This window comes from Polyodon spathula, chromosome 17, assembly GCF_017654505.1.
Source record: "Polyodon spathula isolate WHYD16114869_AA chromosome 17, ASM1765450v1, whole genome shotgun sequence".
Classification (NCBI taxonomy): domain Eukaryota; kingdom Metazoa; phylum Chordata; class Actinopteri; order Acipenseriformes; family Polyodontidae; genus Polyodon; species Polyodon spathula.
The window spans coordinates 10,519,001-10,538,892 of record NC_054550.1 but is presented as its reverse complement, the minus strand read 5'-3'; the positions used below and the strand labels follow the sequence as shown (position 1 = coordinate 10,538,892).

Here is a 19,892-nt window from a genome sequence, read left to right as displayed (position 1 = left end):
TCACAGTGCTCATAGCTATGACACTAGGTAGCAAAGGCAGGTGATACTGACACTGAAATGTGTCTTCTATTGTCTGGAACTCAGCCATCTTGTAATTTGAGGTCAAATCCATCTAACAAAGGTTAGCACTTTTTTTTTTTTCCTACCCAAAGTAAAAAAAAAAAAATGTCTTGTTATTTATGTTATAACTCTTAGTAGTATTAGAGTTTATTTGAACTGATGGCCAAGTTAAATATAACCAGATACTGGCTATCTTTGAATGCAAAAACAAAACCAGTAGGTTCTCCCAGTAGTACTGAGCAAATTAAATTATCATGTAAAGTCTGGTTGGGACAGGTTGTCACATAGTTTTGGGGTTTGGTTGTCACATGTAAATCCTTTAGGAAGAAGTCTTATATTTTTTCTTTCTACTTTTTTTTTTTACACCAACATGTGGGATATGTCACCATATAATGCTTATTTAAATTATTTACGGTTTGTCCTCTGGTTCTGTGGAGGCTGTGGTATTATTTTGTAGCATGGGTCAACATTTATATATATATATATATATATATATATATATATATATATATATATATATATATATATATATATATATATAGTGTGTACAAGTGTATTTTTCATTTATGTTAAAAAAAGACAGTAACATGTACACATCTTTGCAATATGTGTTTATTAAAAAAAAAAAAAAAAAAAAAAAAAGCATTACTGTCTGCTGTAAAGGCAAGAACATACTTTGTGACAACCAACCCCAGTATGGGGCAGGCTGTGACAGGTGACCGGCGCATTTTCAACCGTCTAAATATCATATTTGGAATAAAGTTGTGAAATTAAAAAAAAAAAAAACATCAGTTTGTACGTGAAGAGTTGTTGTTCACTATAACGAGGAACAGAACCTCGCAGAATGTCACCAGATTGTCCTCTACACGCTTGTCTATATATGCTTTTCGAAACTGGCGCCACCACGCCCTGCAGCTTTTAAGTAACCAATTACTTTTCTACATGAAACCCAACCTCGTTAAATTAAAATACAGCGCTCCTATGTTACAAAAACTACACGGCGATTATACCAGGGCAGTGTTAAACAATGTTCCGTCGTGCCGGTGATATTATATGGCAATTTAAGAACCGGCGTTTTCAAACCAGAAACTTGGTAAGTCAATTGTAATAAACTTTACTGAGAGATTTCTTTTTACCATCAATAAAGAGCTACTCGTCGGTTACACATTATAATCGTAATATTTTTTCCAGAATTTGCTTTTACTTTAAGCTACGTCAAAAACTGCATAACTGTACTGTCAAAGTCAAAGACCTTACGTTACTAGTTATTAACGATAACATAAGACTACGGTGTACTTAACCATGACATTAGTCTGTTTTTAACTATCGTTGTATTAACTGCTGGGTCCTAGCGCCGAAATTACATGGATCTGTTTGTAAAATCAACTGTAATTAAGGCACTGGATGAGTGTTCAGTTTTTCTTAAGATGGAATTAATTTTTTTACTATACCGTTGCACCTTTTATTCACAGTAAATAACTCTGGAATTGTTTAGTTCACATTTGTGATGCGTTTTCTTGGAGAAGATAGCGAGATAGTCTGCTAGACTGAGCAACCACCTCTGTTTGTAAAGCTAGTTGAGTTAGTGTTGTTAAAAAGCGACTAAAATTGTAAAGAAAACGTGTGTGCTGTGTAACACAATTATAGGAGAGGGATGCTATATTCTGTTGTACTTTCTTTAGTGAAAATAATTCTGGAGCACAGCAGCACAGAAAAGGCACCATGTAACTTGCTTGCTCGAGCTTGTTTTGTATAAAAAGGTGCCTCCATCTGCCATGTTTTCGATGTGGATGAAGTGTTTACCACTTTAGAATGCTGTTTGTTTTTAGATGAAGATTTCCATCTGAAATGCAGATATGTATTTACTGTTATTGAAGATTTAACCAAAATGTAGTCTAAACAGTGTTTTTTACACAAGCAGTACGACTCCTTTTTTTAAAAAAACAAAACAAAGAAAGGACTGCAAAGAGAGTAATACTAGGGATATTTTAATCAGCAATGGTTAATATAAACGTATTTTATATTATTGAAACAAAAACGATTTATGGAGTATTGAAACGTGTAACAGATTTGTGAATTAAAGTTTGCATCACATATTGAAAACAAGACAAAATTAATTCTGTAACAAAACAAAACAGCACATTTAACACCACTGTTTTTCTACAATACGATGAGCCTTCTGCGTTGCTCAATACACGAAACCCTTGATTAAAAGTAACCTTATAAACCCATTTCTTTTTAAAACACATTTTAATTGTATTACATGTAAATACTGTTCAAAAACATCAAGCGTTAATGTATAGCGATCTTGATCTACGCAGGCGTCAAATCTAAGGGTACAGATTCTATGGAGATACAGAAATCTGCCCAACACCGCAGATGCCCAGCTGTGGAAAATACATGCTCGACTTTACATGCAAATTAAACAATTTGGATTTATTTGTTTTAGAAACGCGAATGTTAGTGTGGGTTTAACGTGTTTGCGCCTCAATACGGTAGGTATAAACGTAACTTTCATGTTATTAAAAATAAAACGAATACATGTTTATAGAGATACAAAATGTATATGGGGTAATTCATGTTTATTACAGTTTACATTACAAAAAACGGCCTTTGGGAAACAAGGGTACAGTTTCTATCAACCCTGTATTGCGTGAATTGTGACTTGCCTTATAAAAAATTCCTTCCAATGTTGGGAACTGTATAGAATGTAGCATTATAGTGTCACTTTCCTTTGAATAGAACTGCCCATTATTTGCAGAATCCCTCCCACTTCAAACTAACCCCAGGAGGCAGGGTTGTAAATACTGCTTTCACTAGATTTATTTATTTTTTTAAAAATAGTTTTTTTTTTTTTCTTTCTTCCCCTTATATACAGTTCCCAAAACGTGAGTCTGGAGCCTAGAGCAGCCTTGCAGAATCTGGTCACCCACAGTCACCGTAGAGCTGTTGGTTCATTTACCACACAAGCTGATAGTATTCGGGAATGTCCGCTCCCAACTCAGCAAAGAAAAGCTGGTGGAATTTTGGTAGATCTGTGTCCAAGAAAAACCCACAGGACAGGAGACAGTCAGTCCTGGAGATGACTGAGAACGCAGCTAACAAGCAATATGAACCCATACACTCACTCGGTACCAGTCAACAGCCTCCATCCAATGAACGGCAAGCCAGTCCAAGCAGGAGCCTGGACGAGGAAGCGTTTGTGGATACAGGATTTTCACACCCTGTCCCACCAGTTCCGAGAGCAAACCTGGATCCAAGGGTATCAATCTACAGTGGCAGACGACCCATGTTCACCCGGACCAACATCCAAGGACGGGTTTACAACTTTCTGGAGAGACCCAGCGGTTGGAAATGTTTCTTTTACCATTTCACTGTGTGAGTACATGCTGCTTTATCTTTTTGCCCCTTTTCAGCAGCATAATTCAAAACTGTTATATCTGTTAACACCCCTAAATGTTATCGTTAATACGACATTTCAATATATTTATATATTATAGTTGGTTATATATATATATATATAGTATATATATATATATATATATATATATATATATATATATATATAATGTCGATGCCAGTTTAAAACAGTTCTAATTTATTAAAACCTTTAAGGAACTTTTTGTGGGGATTTTGAACAGGATTTCTCAAACTAAATACATGCAATAAAAACACTGAAGCCCCAACAGTGAAATACAGTAACATTGAACCGTTGAATTAGCCCTTTACAGCAGGCTGTAAAGAAATGTCTATATTTGAGGTTAGGCTGTACTAACATGACGGCAACCACCACATCGCTGCACTGGTCAGTGGAGCACAGTTTACCGAATTTACCTGAAGCATCTGGCTTTCTTTCTTCTTCTTTTTTTTTTTTCTCTTTGCTCATTAAATATATATAAATATATATATATATATATATATATATATATATATATATATATATATATATATATATATATATACACTCTAAAAACAAATCTTGAAGAGTTAAAATTAATCACAAATAAATGTATTTTGATTGCTTCAGTATACAACAACAGGACAAGTGATATCAAAATATGCATTATACACTAATAAATGCCAAAGTGTGCTCAGTCTGTTGCTATATCCGTTTAATTTCTAAACATTTGGTTGCTATAATTACGTTGATACAGTATAATTATTCCTAAGTACACTGACATTATTATGTAGTATTTATTTTTAAAGTGAGGAGAGGGAGAGAGAGAGAGCGAGAGAGAGAGAGAGAGAGCGACAGAGAGCGACAGAGAGTGAGCGAGCTCAGGAAATAGGCCGCCTTGGCATTCTATTTTTTTTTATACATACCTCAAACAGAGCAATGCTCAGCTTGAGTCTCTGTAAAAACTTCCCTTCACAGCTCTGCAAGGTCATTTAGTTCCCAGAATGTTTGTGATGTGGACTGTGGATGAAGTTGAGACCACAATCACTTTACGTACGGGTCCCTGGGATGTAATGATTTTTATGGCCCGAAAATTAAAATATATAATTTCAGATGGCATGATTTTAGAATTTTATGAAAGGACAATTTATATAACAAAGACTTTCAAACATTTTTTTCTCATTTAGACAACATTCTCCCAATTGACTTATTATACTACAGATCATCTTTTTGACTCCCATTTATCCTGTCGCCACTTTATAAAACGTTTTCCTGTGCAGCTGGTATTGGTACTCCAGTTGGTGCACTAATACATGATTGTGAATATAGAGTGTGTTTAAACATTTCCCTGAGGGAACTAGAAAAGATAAAAACACAGGCAGCTTGTTTATAGCTGGTAGGCAGAAACTCTTCTAGTAATAAGAACTAACAAGAGGAGGTCATATGACTGTGGAACCCATTCCATACCCTCATCACTGTAAAGAAAGTGTCGCCTTCCCTCTGTCTATAATAATGTACATATCTGTGTGATATGTAGAACTGAGCAGCCTTACAGGGTCTCCTGTATGCATTTTATTGATGCGTGTGTAAGAGAGGCATGGAAGTACTATAATACTGATTTCCCAAATTAATGCTACTCAGTTTAAAGGTAGAATAAATCTGGTGTATGAAACAAAATAATTGTCTCGTCTTCGGTTGTTCATGTTGCTAGCGACAGTAATTAGCTAACCCATAACAACACAACTGTCAGCAGGGAAGCTCAAACAGGTGTAGAATAAACTAAACTAATAACCACATTAGTCTCAGTCTCTTACTTTTACTCACACATTGATGCTGCAAAAAGCCCTTGTGAGGAACTACAGTGTAGAAGCATGTTTTAATGGTCTTTAAAAAAGAACATATTGATTTGAACCAGAATGAGCTCAAACTTTAAAAAAAAAAAAAAAAAAAAAGAATTTAAGAAAAACTGAAGCCATTTACTCTAGCTTTATGTTAAAAAGCCAGTTTGTTTGCTAACATGAACAGGGATTGCTTTCGCAGGAAGTAAATAATCCTTCATTAGATTCCATTTATTCCTGTTATGCTACAGTGCAGTTGAGATAATAGGTACAGCGATGTTTGCTGGCACACTGGGTTTCTTCTGTGTGTTGGGTTAACTGGGGCAGGGTTTCCTAATCCTGGTCCTATGGGACCCTTGTGTCTGCTGGTTTTCATTCCAACTGAGTTTTCAATTATTAATTCAGTTAAGGGTTTTATTAAGTAATGTGTTTTAAATAGAGCTTTTTAATTGTTCTCAGCTCCTAGAAGTTGCTGGTTTCAAGTTACTTATAATATTGTATATTTAACTTGAAATCTCCAACTGTCTTAAAAGCTGAAAACAATTAAAAAGGTCTAATTAAGGTAATTAACAATTCAATTGTTTAATTAAGCAATTGAGAACTCAGTTGAAATAAAAACCAGCAGACACAGGGGTCCCCCAGGAACAGGATTAGGAAACCCTGAACAAGGGCTCCCCCTGTTCTGGTTATGGTATCATATTCACCAAAGCTGAGGTGAATATGTTCTCATGGAAATTAAGAGACTGCAGATGTACATCACAGTCCAGCCCCTCTGGATACATTATCTGTAGGACCAGGGGTATCCAGTAAACTCAACACAGCATTTTGAAAAGCATTATGGAGCATGTCCAAGCAAGCACTTGTGTTTATTCAGATACTTGCTGCTTGGCCAGGAGAGGAGCTGAGAGCTGTGGTAACAAATTGGCACCTCTCTGATCCCAGCCTGACCTTGGGATTTTGATTTTGCTTTGTTTCTTTACCGGTGATGAAATTCCTTCCAGTAGCAAGTTTAGTAGTCGTTGTTTGCTCAGTAGCTGTAGGCTTCCCTACAGTGGCCCCATGACCAACCTTATTGAAAAAACATTCTTCAGTATACTAATTAAGATATGTGTGAACATCATAGTAATAATCTTTATTTTTATATAGCGCTTTTCATAGTGGACCACCATCAGAAAGTGCTTTACAGAGGTAGGCTGTAAACTGTGCATTATATGCAGAGTCACTTACAATAGGACATTGATTTAACATGTCATCTGCAGGATGGAGCACAAAGATGTTAAATGACTTGCTCAGGGTCACACAGTGAGCCAGTCATTGGCAGAGGTGGGATTTGAACAAGCCCTGGTCTTTAACCGCTGGACCACACTGCCCCCATCATTATGATTAGTCTGTTAATGGTGGGGGTATGGAGCTAGGCAGAGGTGTTAAATAACAACAAACTCCCAAGTCCCATGTCAAAAAGAAATTTCAGGCTTCACTGAAGTTAGTTTCTCACTCCACCACCTAAATACACTTCCTGTGCATCAGGTATTACAACCCCACCTGAACCTCAAAGTGACACTTATGTGGTTTCAGAATGTTTGTTGCGCAGAAAGTCTAAGTGAATAAAACTGTCATAATTCCAGAAAATCTAATTAATTGCTACTTGAAGATAATATACACTGCTGTATTCCCTGCATTCGATTTTAAGAGCGCACTTTATTAGATTACATAGACATTGATGTGACTTATTGGAAAAGAAGTGATTGAGGACTTTTAAATGAACACAAACTACTGGATGACTCATGCTCTGTTATCCTTCTCAGTGCTGTAAAGAATCACTGCTTTTTACACGACTGACACATTTTCAATGTCTGTGTTCCTTTACCTGTCCAAACATGTCAGAAATGTGGTAATGAAATAACTTCAAGGAACAATCCATTGATTAGGAGCATTCAGAGAGAAAATGAATGTAATGTGCATCTTTCAAACAGGACCTACGACATGACTGTAATTAATATTTACTGGAGTTATTTTGTTAGCCCTGTGTATTTTAAGGTGTAGGTCAGTGCGCAAGTCCACCAATGTTAAACTATTGAACTGCAGTTTGTGCTGGGGGTGGGGGTGGGGGTTAAGTGCTAGCCAGCCAAGAATATCCACAACCTTATCTGCTGTAGTGTGTTCATCAAAGTGTGTTCAGCGTGTTAGTCATTAAAACAAAAAAAAAAAAAACCCTGGCAGCTGCTAAGATGTTCCACTGCTCATGGTAACAGCTAAGGTGCATTCCAGAATTGGTGTAGGGCTCTTATCAGTGCACATTTCTGATATTGCAGCTCTGCTTCTTAAACATTGTGTTGTTTATTTTTACTTTAGTAGAACCTGTTGGGTGATCACATACCTTAAAAATAATTGTAGTTTAAAAAACAAAACAAAACAAAACAAAACAAAAAAAACTTACTTCCATTCGTTGTATGTCTCAAATGACCAGTTTTAAAAGAAACATGGTAACAGTAAACATGTATTTTCTTTATTTAAAATGAGATCTGATGCCACATTTGGTTAAATAAACCTCTATTTGGTATGAATGCTTTCAGATAGTGTTGCACTTGTTTGAGCATTTTACTTGGAGTCTTCTTTCCTGTCAATAACTTTTTAATGGCTTCTTTCTTGTAAATGCTTACAAGATGCTTTCCTTATTCTCTGACATGCTATGCCCAGATGACAGTGCTGAGGAAGGAATGATGATGAGCCAAGAAGTTCAAGTTTAACACATTTCCTTTGAAAAACACAGAATGTTGAAACTTTCTTTAACCTAAAGTAGCGACAGATACCGTGATAAATACAAAAATTGTGTCATACAATAATAAATTAATCTGATCAAAATTCTGCAAATGTAAAACAAAAAGTTTTCCTTTTATTTTGTACTAAATGACTTTTCTCCAGGGCCAAGTATTGTAGAACAATTGAAGTTCATGTAATCAAAAAAAAAATTGGTTCAGCAAACATGAATACTGTTGCTGTTGAATGTTTTATGAATGGGAGATTTTGTTTTGTTCCTTTTTCCTTTTATGATGTTTATCATTCTGAGTGGTTCTTTTGGCAGTTAATGTCAGATCACTAGATGGCTCGTACCTCTCTAGAAAGACATAGCTGGCCTCGGTTACACTCAGAATGATTGCAAACATCAAAAAGGCAAGGGGGCAGTAAAAGAAAACTAAGAAAAAGACTTTCAAAGCTACTTGATCTACGCTGTGTGAGTCTCTCGTTGTAATTAATCACATTTAATATTTGAACATTTAATATTTGCTATTGTATAAATCAAAACATTTTATAATACTGGACAGTATTATAAAATGTTTTGATGGGTACAATAGCAAAGTCACAAAACATTATAACATTATCTAACTTTAAAGTCTGTTTCAGAGCTCTTTTCAAATGGCCGCTGTAGTGCACTGATAATGTAAGGATTATTTCCCACATTGTCAAACAAGTAATACAGCAGTAGCAGAGCACTTTTTAATAGATTTTTTTTTTTTTAAATTGCTCTTTCTGTAGTGATTTTAGCGGATATCTCAGTATCTGATTGGATTATATATCAGCTCTTTCTTGTGCTTTGAGTCTTCTGGTTTAGTGATACTTTGTAATACACTGTCCTTGTAAACAGTGCCGTATATTTCATGTTCTACAATTTACGCTCCATAAAAAGTAGTTTGTCCTAGGCCTTCCATGTGTTGTTTCTTTATGGTTTGGCAGATTGACACATGAGGGTGACACTAATAAAGACACACACAGAGTGCCTTTCATCAGTGAAGTGACAGAAGGGATAATGCACCTGTTTGTGCGTGTACGTGCTAGAAAAACAGTGTTTTGTTCATTTACAGAATGGTGTTATACAATGGGAAACGCCATATTCACCTGACGTATGCCATCATCTTGCTGCAAGAGTCACTGACGTTGTTGCAGTTCCATTGTTCAATGTCCAGGTTTTAAAGTTATGAAAGGCATTTCTTTTAAAAAGTGATATCTGGCACTAGGTTAACAAAATCTGTCTTTAAAAACCATGCATTTAGATATTGCTGCACTTCCTTAGTCATTTCAACAGCTTCTTTCCTGTGACTTAACAATCCAGCTGTTTCCCCTGAAATTCCTTGGAAATGTAACAGATTTCCTGAGAGTAAGGCATGAGAACAGGGCAATGCAGCTTTTATATCAAATTATTTATGTCAAATTAACCAGTTATGTGAGTTTGAACAGGGTGGCTGCAGGGGTGACGTCAGACCGGAAACACAGACTCAACTCCAGGAAATAGTGAGACAAAACTGAGACGCTACGGCGTTTATTAAGTGATAAGCAAAGTAAAGATTGAAACAAAAAGAAAATGCCAGAACAAATCAGAACACAAAACACTAAACAAGTATATTCTAAATATAGCAATTGTTTTCTGTTGATGTTGATGTCTTGCCTCTGACTCACCTCTGCGTGCAGCCCAAGCTACAGGTTCTTACAGTGATGACCGAGGGATTAATAGGCTAACAATTATCTTATTATCCCTCGGTCACATTCTGCACGAGTTAAATTAAGGATGCGTGACTGTCAGCTAGTTAAACAATTAGTAGCTGATCAGTCATGCATCCTCACAAAGTTTTAAAAATATATATCAAATAATAACAAATAATACTAGCTTTTGCTGTCATATATACATATGAATCATAATATAACTAAATAATAAACAAAGGGGCGGGAGAGTGGGCCACAGTGAGCTACAGCTATCACGTAGTGTATATCGTGTTGTGAAATGAAAGTATTAGCTATGGCCAAAAGTTTTGCATCACCCAATAGAATTAACTAATTTTGCTTCATAATCGAATGGAAACCTGCTGAATAATGTTATGTTAACATATTGAATGACATAACTCTTTGCAGTTTTTCATGTACTTAATGAAAAACTGACAAATTGAAAAGTGTGACATTTTGAAATCTAACATGAAATACTGCACACTATTATGGCTTGCGGTAGACTTTTGCAATATTATTTTGTAGTTTCACTTGACAAAACAAAAGGGTTTTACAAAACTCACAAACACAAGAACTGCACAGCATGGAACACCTGTTTTATACACATTTGGCCTAATTACTCATTTAATAATTTATTCAATTGTCGGCTCTAGCCACATTCTCACATGCTTTGACGGAGAACTTAACCCCCTCCCTGCCAACCCAATATTCCCCACATAAACACACATACACTGACAGGGCTTCCGCACTGCCACAGCATGACATAGGAATCGAATATGATACTGGTTACATCTGGTAGGGGTTTTCTCTGAAACTATGGACACATATCGCTGGCCTCAGATGCTTTTCTGTCACTGGGGAACACTGCATGATATTTTAGACATGGAACGAAGTGATTGCTTTGTTGAAGCCAAAGATAATATGATAAATGATGTAGTTGCCTTGAGACTTGGGAAGAGTGTGATTTGCCAAAGGCTTGAAAAGGTTGGCAAGCACTGTGCCTGAGTGTTACATTTGCCACATGAAACTGACTACTGACGCACTGAATGGCTGAATCAGAGTTGCATAGATACAGTGACTCATTAAAGTATTCAACCAGCCCTGCTGGTTTGAGGTGTTTGGTGTACTCTGCCATCCACAGTAATTGATTATATTGGTGGAGTCTCAAACGTGCAGTGGAAGAAAACACATTTTAACATACATGTGCTTTCATTTTAAAACATAATACCTGTACTACTCCAGGTTAAATAAATCTCCCAGAAGGCAAGGCAAGTACAATTAGTATTATTTTTTATTTAGTGTTGATGATCCTTTACTAACTGTAATTGGCTAATGTACCTTTTGATCCTTTACTAACTGTAATTGGCTACTGTACCTTTTAAGTAATGTATATAGTTAATTTGCGACACCTGCTGCGTTGTACTCTGTGGAATGTCTCTGTTGCAAGGAGGGCAGAGCACTGTCTAGACTTGGATGTATCTGGAGTAATGTGGGGTAACTAGTGGGTTAACAAAATAGAACTACCTGACTCTTTGACATGCATGCTATAGAATGGAACTAGGCTATGTATGCCTGAAGCGTTTGGCTACTAAAATGAGTGTGCTCTGTGCTTGTACCCATAATCTGTGTCTGGACTCTCCATACTGCCTTCTGGCTTAGACTAACATCAAACCATCATGCCCATTATTACCAGATACCTGTGTAGCTAATGGAAATGAAAACCTAACCCTAAAATCTGTGAAAATAATTTCAGTGAGCAAGATGTCTGTGCATTGGCACCCAAATCAATGTACTACCAATCAAGTTTGTTCACATTTAATGCAGGTACTTTGATACCCCTTCCTCTTTAATCTCACTGTTTGTCACTTTGTCAGTCTTCTCTTGCATGGTAAACTGTGCTTTCCACACCTCATATTTAAGTTCACTTTCAATTTGAAGACAACCACCAACAATATTTTGGTGTATGCCTGCCACAGGTCAGGTATTCACTGAGCATTTTATATCGGAGCTGCCGATAGGCCCCTCCGGGGAGTGACCATCCTCGGTCCCGCCTCCCGAGGGAAGAAATAGTCACTCCACGGAGATCACTTCATCTTTTGATTCTCACTGAGGTAATGTAAGGTACTAATCTGTCCAGTTGCTTTGAGCCTGTATGAAAGAGCTCTCACTTAAGTTTACTAGAGTTCCCATGCTTTATTTTAAGAAAATATTGCTGGAAGTCGGCTTGCCACTTCTCTGGAATCAGTAACTCCGCTTCTGTGAGCTATAATCATTTTGCAACTGTGCTTTGTTAAATCTTTCTTTCTTCACCATTCTGCATGAGTTCTTCTGTTGAGTCGACTCTGCTGGTTGTCTCGGTCTGCCCGCTCAGTGTGCTTGGCCAAAAGAAAGCCTTTTCCCAGTCCACTCGCCTGGTGTGGTGACTGTTCTACCCTTACAGCTTGGCTGTTGTGTGTGTGTGTGTTTTCTTCTACTGCTCATGCAGTTTAAAAAGTAATAATAATAAATGAATAGTAATAAACAGACAATGTGTGCTTCCTCCACCGGGGCCTGTTGCTGTTGAACAGATTTCACCGACTGTCTCGGCCCGCCCACCTTTGCTGTCTCTCAGCAGTTCAGCCCACTCACCACAGCTCTTTGAGCCTGTGCTCCACTCCGGTGTAAGCTGCGTGCCCCGGTTGTGTGGCTGCACACGGTCCAGGCCAGGCTGTCGCCCCCAGGCACCGTGCGCTTCTTCATACTGCTCTCCTGTTGCGTAACCGCAGCCACTTGAGCCTGTGTATCCAGCCAGGTATATGCTACGCACTACCCTAGGTTGTGTGACTGCACGCAATTAAGGCTAGGTGTCTGTCCCCAGTACCCTCGGTGCTTGCCGTCCTCAGTGCTTTGGCACCATCAGTGCTTAGACGTTCCGTGCCTCTGTGCTTTGGTGTCCTCGGGACCTCAGACCCTCTGTAGTTTTGTTTCTTCAGCACTCCTGGTGCCTCTGTGTTGCGCGCCCTCTGTGCTTTGGCACTTCAGGGCCTCGGTGCATATGGTGCCCTTGGTGGTTCCGTGCCCTTGGTGCTCCAAAGTTTTAACACCCTCTGCGCTTCAGCGTCCCTCAGTGCTTCGCCGCTCTCCTGGCCTCAGAGCCTCGGTGCATTGCCACCCTCGGTGCTTTGGCACTTCTGTTTAGATGCTCCTCGGTGCTTGGGCACCTTTCAGAGCCTCGCTGCCCTCAGTGACCTCGGTGCTCCTGCATCCTAGGTGCCTGAGTGCTCCAGTGTTTAGACACCCTCACTGCTTGGGCGTCTTGGTACTGCAGCGCTTTGCTGGTTAACGCCCCCGGTGCTTCACACCCTCGAGTTGCATAGCATCAGACCCCTGATCCCTTCTGTACCTGTGGTCGATTTTCTTGCCCACTTGGGCCTCAGAACTTGACACAACGTGCACCAGAGAAGCAGGCTTAAACGTCCTGCGGAGGGAAGCTTCCTTCAGAAGAAACGCACCTTCTCTGCATCTGGTGCCTGGGCATTGGATCATGCCTCCTCTGCCTTGGTAGATGCAACCTGAGCCTCCTGGGACCTCTGACACTGGGCTTTCCCCTTTTCTAAGCTCAATCCTGGTGCTCATGGAGCGAGCCTCCATGTTCCTCCAGGTACCTTGGACAGCAGCGCCCAAACCGTGCCAATCTGTCTTCAGGACGCAGACTTCATTGCCCTGCCTTCAGCCCTTCCAGTTGTTGCTGATTTCCTGAAAGAGGTATTTCCTGGAACCATGTGGCCTCGGCGCGGAGTGGGGGGGGTTTACCTAAGGACCCAGCATGCCCTAATGGTCAAGGCAGGATAACAGAGGCCCATTTAAAAAGAGCCTGTGCAGTGGAAGCGCAAGTACCGTGCCTGGCCAACATGGCAGGCCTCTTTACAGCTTACCTGGATGGCATACTGCAGTCGGCGCCCCTCTCTGAACTGGTGGCTTCAGAGCTGCGGCTAGGTACAAGTAGGCTGCTCCAGATTTCCAGCTTCCAAGGCCAGGCCCTGGGCAGGAGCCTGGCAAGCCTTGTAGTGGCTGGCAGGCAGCTTTGGCTGGCCCAAGTGGGGGTCCCTGATGCGGACAAATAAGCCTTGCCAGACGGGCCAGTCTCTCCCGGCCATACCTTCAGGTCGTGGGGGAGATATTACAATGCTGGTAGCCTCGATGCTTCCTTCCTGGGCTCCATTGTGAGACATTGGCATCCACCCATGGCACGCATAGTGATTCGGACGGTCCTGATCCCCACTGCACCGCATGGTGAATTCAGGCATCGCCTTCAGACTTTTGCACCAGCTAACAGTCGGGTCCACCCGCAAGGATGGGAGATCGCCGGATGTGGGGCCCCAGTGCAACAGCGCTCCCGGAGGCAGTTCCAATGTCTCCCCAGGCCGCCCCCGCAGCAGGCTCCGCCACATCCACAGCAGCCCAGTCTGGTCCCTAAAGGCTTGTGGCCTCAGACACACCCCCTTCACACAACACAAGCTGCAATATTGATGAAATTGCACCTCGGACACTTGACATCGTACACGCCAGTTATGCACGGATCCTCCTCCCTTTCGAGGGAACATGGTTATATCCACGAGCGACCCTCTCCAGGGCTTGGCCCGCAAGCGAAAAGTAGCCACATTACCTCTCAAATAAGTCATCAAGGGGACGGGTTCTACTCAAGGTATTTTCTGGTGCCGAAAAGGATGGTGGCCATCCTGGCCCTAAGACACCTCAACGGGTTCTTGAGGGAGAGGAGGTTCCAGATGGTCACACACCTTCACATTCTGCAGTCTGTCCGGACGGGCAACTGGTTTGCCACTGTGGACTTAAAGGACACTATTTCATGTCCCTGTTCGTCCTGCACAAAGGAAGTATCGGAAGACGCTTCGCCTTTCAGGGAAGTGTCTTCAAGTTCTCCGTACTCTCATTAGCCCCACGCACATTCTCAAAGTGCATGGATGCGATCCTGGCCCCGTTGCAGCTGCAAGGGATGAAGGTGTTGAACTACCTAGACTACTGGTTGTTCTGTTCCCAGTCGCAGGAAGGAGCAGTGGTCCACACAGCGATTGTGATGGAGCATCTGTCGAGGCTGGGTCTCGCCCTCAACGATGCCATTTAGTACCGGTGAAAAGTACGGTTTACTTGGAACTCCCTTGCAATGTGAGCCTACCTGTCAGACGACAGAGAAGGCGCCATACAGAATTGTGTATCCCTGTTTCAACAGGGTTCTATATTACCTCTGGTGTTGTGTCAGAAGTTGCTGGGTCTGATGGCACAGCTTCAGCAGCCCTCCCGCTAGGATTACTCCATATGCGCCCACTTCAGGCATGCCTCATTGCCTTCGGGCTATAATTAGTTAGTGGCGCTAGAGGCTTTCCATGCCCCACCTTTTTCTTCGGAGGAGGATCAGAGACTAAACTCCCTCTGCTCGGTTCGAGCATTGAGATGTTATGTTGACAGGACGAGAGCTCTGCATCAGTCTAAGCAAGCTGTTTGTCTGTTATGTTGTAAGGACCCTGGGCCAAGCCCTGTCAAAGCAGTGGCTGTCTCACTGGATTGTGGACACAGTTTCGACTGCATGTACTAATGCTGGCCTGCCCCAACCCGGGCAGATGGCCGCACACTCCATTAGAGGAGTAGCTACATAATGGGCCCTCTTTAGAGGAGCCTCATTGTCCAACATATTTTCTGCGGCTAGCTGGGCTACCCTGCGTACTTTCACCAGGTTCTACCGACCTTAATGTGGTAGATCCCTCTATGCTGCCTTTAGGCACGAGGGTCCTTGAGGTTGCATGCTCTCACCGCTAACCATGGTTTTGTGGTCTCGAGACATCCCTCGTCTGCTGTCTCTGCTCATGCTCCCTTGCAACGGCTTTGGTATTCTTTTCCCAAAAGTGTTGTTAGTGGTTGTTTTCTCTTTCAGGGAACCAGGGTTACATCAGTAATCAAACATTATCATTACAGATACCAACTGCACATCAAAATGTGGGGGCATAGAAATTTCATCTTGCTCAGACTTGCACCGAGACTACCCTAAAGATCAAATTTATTGTCAAATATTCACAAATGCAGAAATAGTATTAAATAAAGATTAAGAACCCACTACCTGTGATAATAAAAGTATTTAAATAATAATTAAAATTCAGAGGGTAAAAAGTATTCCTTATTAAGTTGATTTCTTATTGACAAAGAGACATTGTAGTGCATGGGCTTGTATGCAGGACAGTTTAAGAAAACAGAGTGAAAATCTATTCGAAAGCCAAGTCTTATCAACTTTACCAAGTCATTTTATCATGCTGTTGTGACGTAATGCACATTTTATAAACTCCCAGTTACGCCTTGCGTTTGCAGTCATCTTCAACCTTGGGCTCAAATGTCAAACAAAAGGGTGTAATGAAAAAGCATCGACCCTTGTAATAGTATGTACAGTGGCATTTTATAATAGTGTCCCAAATTGATTTTTTCATCTTTGCTTTAAGAAAGTGTGCATGCAAGCATAAACCAATCAACAACTTCTTGGCAGTTCAGTGGATTGTGCCTGTTGGAAGCCTGCGGTTTCAGTGATACTATGTAGGTTTAAAAAAAAAAAGTCCTTTGCCACCTGAAAGTCTCTAAACACAATATACCATTCTTAGTTTACTATTTACTTTTGATCACTGACCAGAAAGGCCTTAAATAGCATTTTATTCCACAAGGTAGAGTTTTAGAAAACAAAACAAAACATTGTTTGCTTTAAGATATGTCCCTCCTGCTATTGAAGGTCAAATGAACAATGGCACACACAGTACAGAAGTTGATCAGAATGGTAGAAATCTAGAGAGCCCAGCAATATTTCATTTCGTAGACTGCTAAGGATCTTTCAGCAAGTCACAGAGAGCATATTTCACCTGCTGTATTCCATGACATATCAACCATACCGTATTTGGTTTTCACTGTGTTGTATTCTCCATGTCAGTATGGTTGACATCCCCTTCTTTACAAAAATCATACCTGAGGCACCTGTTGGAATTCCATTCAACTTCAAACTTCAAAACGGTGACATCACAATCTTTTCCCTCTTTACAGTAAAATAAAGATCAAATATTTTCTTCATCACAACATTTGAATGATAGTTTTCATAACTGGTTTCTGCAGGACTATCATACTATCTTTTTCACACTAGGCAGCACATGAATGTTGCTTAATTTGCGTTGTGTGAGAATTCTAAATTTGAAAGACATTAATTTAAGAATTAGCGTGAATATTGCACATGATTTTAAAGCTTTTTATTTCTTTTATTTGGAATTTCACTGGTTTGCTTTCTCATAATTTGCATTTGTATGCGTCGCTGTTTGTTTTATATAGGATTTCTAGATAACTAGCTTTTTACGAAGAGTGTTAAAGACCCCCCCCCCCCAACAGGGTGTACAAGAACAGTTCTTATTCCTTGGGAACAAAACATTCTAACCAGGAATTCAAAGTCTAACGATCATTGGGAGGGAAGAAGAATTTTCAGGCTCGGCTTTGTGTAAGCACATTTATAATAAGGCAGTGTTTGTGGAATAGTCATCAACAAACACTTTAATTGTATTTGGGATATTAATTGCCAGAGCTTAGAGCATGCAGTTATCTATTTAGTTTTCACACATTTTATATTGTATTATGATTTTGTATGAATCCAATGCAAATTATTGCGATCTTCTGCTGCATTGACTTGCCTCAACAAAATGTTATAATGTTAGAAATATGCGTTCTAATCTGGAGGTGTCATTTTATAATCATCTGTGGTTTCAGTTACTAAGCACTTTTACCCCCTTGAAACCGGCATCCCCCTGTTTTTACTTACAATGGTAATAGCTTATAAATGTTTTCTTCAAACTTTTATAGTTCAGGAAGTAAAACTGGAATTAAATCCATACAGTTGAGCTGTAAAGGAAAACTACAGGCTGCTTGTGCAGTGTAGGAAAAATAACAGCAGACCAGCTAAAGTGATTGCAGCTAACAAACGAATTATTTCCCCACCTTGCAAACCAATTCACTGTACAGGTCTCAATATACAGTTTTGAAAGAAATGCATGTTTTCTCAAACCTTTATTTTTAAACGTTAAACCTGGTACTACACTAGGGTAAAGAAAAGCCTTGCTTTCAGATTCTTGCACTTCTGGTAATTTCACCTGGAAAGGGATGGCATGGTCTTTCCTGTCAGGAAAGCTAAGCCGCTGTTTCCCCTACACTACACACCATTGGTTTCATAAAGACATTCTGTCTGGAGACACGCTTCTTTAAATCTTGCAAATAACACTGCAGAATTAAGAAAGAAACAATTGAGAGGATTAATTATGTGTTTACATTAAAGGGGGTGCTATTTAAATTACAATCAGGTAATCCATAGCAACCTGTTTTAGAGCAGTGAATCAGTCAGCATGCCTTTCATTGTTTCATATTTTATCCTTATTATTATAATGCCAGTAAAACGTTAATTAATTTGTGGAGTACTGTACATAGGATTACTCTCACATGACATTGCTGGATTTTCATATTTTTTATTGTTATTGTGAATGCCAGCAATAAACTAAACCAGGTCTTTTCACAACACCTTTATTAGTAGACAGAATTAGTGTGTTAGTGGAAGACTGTACATAGGATTTTAGCAACTGTGCTGGACATTTGGTTTTCTGAACTGTTGTAATATAATTCTTAGGTTTTCCTGTTTATTTTAATGCCAGCAATGAGCTAAGTGATGTCTATAAAAATTATGACAGGTTTGAAGTGCCTTCAGGTGCTTTACTTAATATTGCAGCAACAAGAGTCTGCTTAGGGGGGGAACAAAATCTGGTAATATTTATTAAATTTACTTATTTTAACTAGCAACATTATACTTATGTTCAAATGCCATATTTAGTTATTAATACATTGATAAAAAGTGGGAACAAATGGAATTGGCCATTTTTAAAAAATTGAATTTTGTATCAATGATAACAACTGACAGGGCTGCATACCTTGTTTAAATTTAAAGTCAGTTGTAAAATTGTTGAGATACTTGTATTTGAATATTGTTTCAAAATTGTGTAATGCAACAAAAAATATATTAAAAGGGTTAATGTGTGGTCGAAGGTTTATCACCGATAATTGACCCTTTCTCAGTCAAAATGGCAAGTTTCTCAGTATCTAAAAAGCTTGGAGGAAACGCTGCTCCTTGGTCTTCATGGTTGCTTTGTTGGATCACTATGTGAATTGCAGCTTGAGTCTTTATATACCTGAGGGAAATTATCTACAAGTTAAACCACTTTGAGTACACACAGGCTGAAACCATTTCACTAATTTAGTGACCTTTCAAACAAATCATTTGCACCTGAGCTGATTTAGGGCTGCAATAGCAAATGGGTTGAATGCAACTGAGATGAATCTGTTTTTCACTGTAAATCTTACTTATAAATATTCTATACGCATTTAATTTTATCAATGTGGAGTCATTTGTGTAGATTCTACATGTAAAGTCTAATTTGAAGTGTCATGGAGTTCGCAAAACTTTGCAGGAGGGTGAATACTTCTGCAAACCACTGAACATAATCCTCTCGGGATGCTTTGTTCTGTTTCACAAAAACTACCCTTTCTAGGTAAATATGTAAAACTGTATGGGACACTGCACCTTTTAAGAATTTAAAGGAGACTCTGATTTGGTATCATGAAGAAATGCATTCAACTCCATACCAAGACAAACAGTCAGGCAGTGGTCAAGGCCATGACTCGCTATTGCAAACAATGGCAAAAATAAATAAATAAATAGTTTCATCCATTGAAAAAATAAATCTGTTTTGGAAACAAACACCTTATAACTTACTCATATTTAAATGCTAAATACTACACTATATAAATTCACTTCCTGTAAATTGAGACAGGATGGTCTAGATTGATCACTCCCCAGTCAGATTGGGTCCTATTACATGATACACAAGAACATATATGTGTGTGTGTGTGTGTGTGTGTGTGTGTATATATAGATAGATAGATAGATAGATATCGATTCCTGTCTGCCTAAAAACATGTGAAAATGTACGTTTTGTTTGATTTAATTGATTTTGTGTTAATTGTTTTATTGTTAATTAGAGCCAGGTGCAGGG

General features: G+C 39.4%; 1 protein-coding gene across 4 annotated transcripts in view; it reads left to right on the top strand.

Annotated features, from left to right (window-relative positions):
• Nucleotides 1–864: 864 nt before the first annotated feature.
• The window catches only part of LOC121329608 (potassium voltage-gated channel subfamily KQT member 1-like), a 340,345-nt gene continuing 321,317 nt past the window's right edge, over nt 865–19,892 (top strand). For 2 of the 4 annotated variants that reach the window (XM_041275275.1, XM_041275274.1), the window contains exons 1-2: nt 872–1,153; nt 2,939–3,438. In XM_041275275.1, coding sequence (XP_041131209.1) covers nt 3,047–3,438 — 392 coding nt within the window. In that variant the 5' untranslated portion in view covers nt 872–1,153; nt 2,939–3,046. Of the gene's footprint in view, nt 1,154–2,938; nt 3,439–19,892 lie in introns of all 4 variants that reach the window. The other 2 variants (XM_041275276.1, XM_041275273.1) reach the window with 2 other exon arrangements.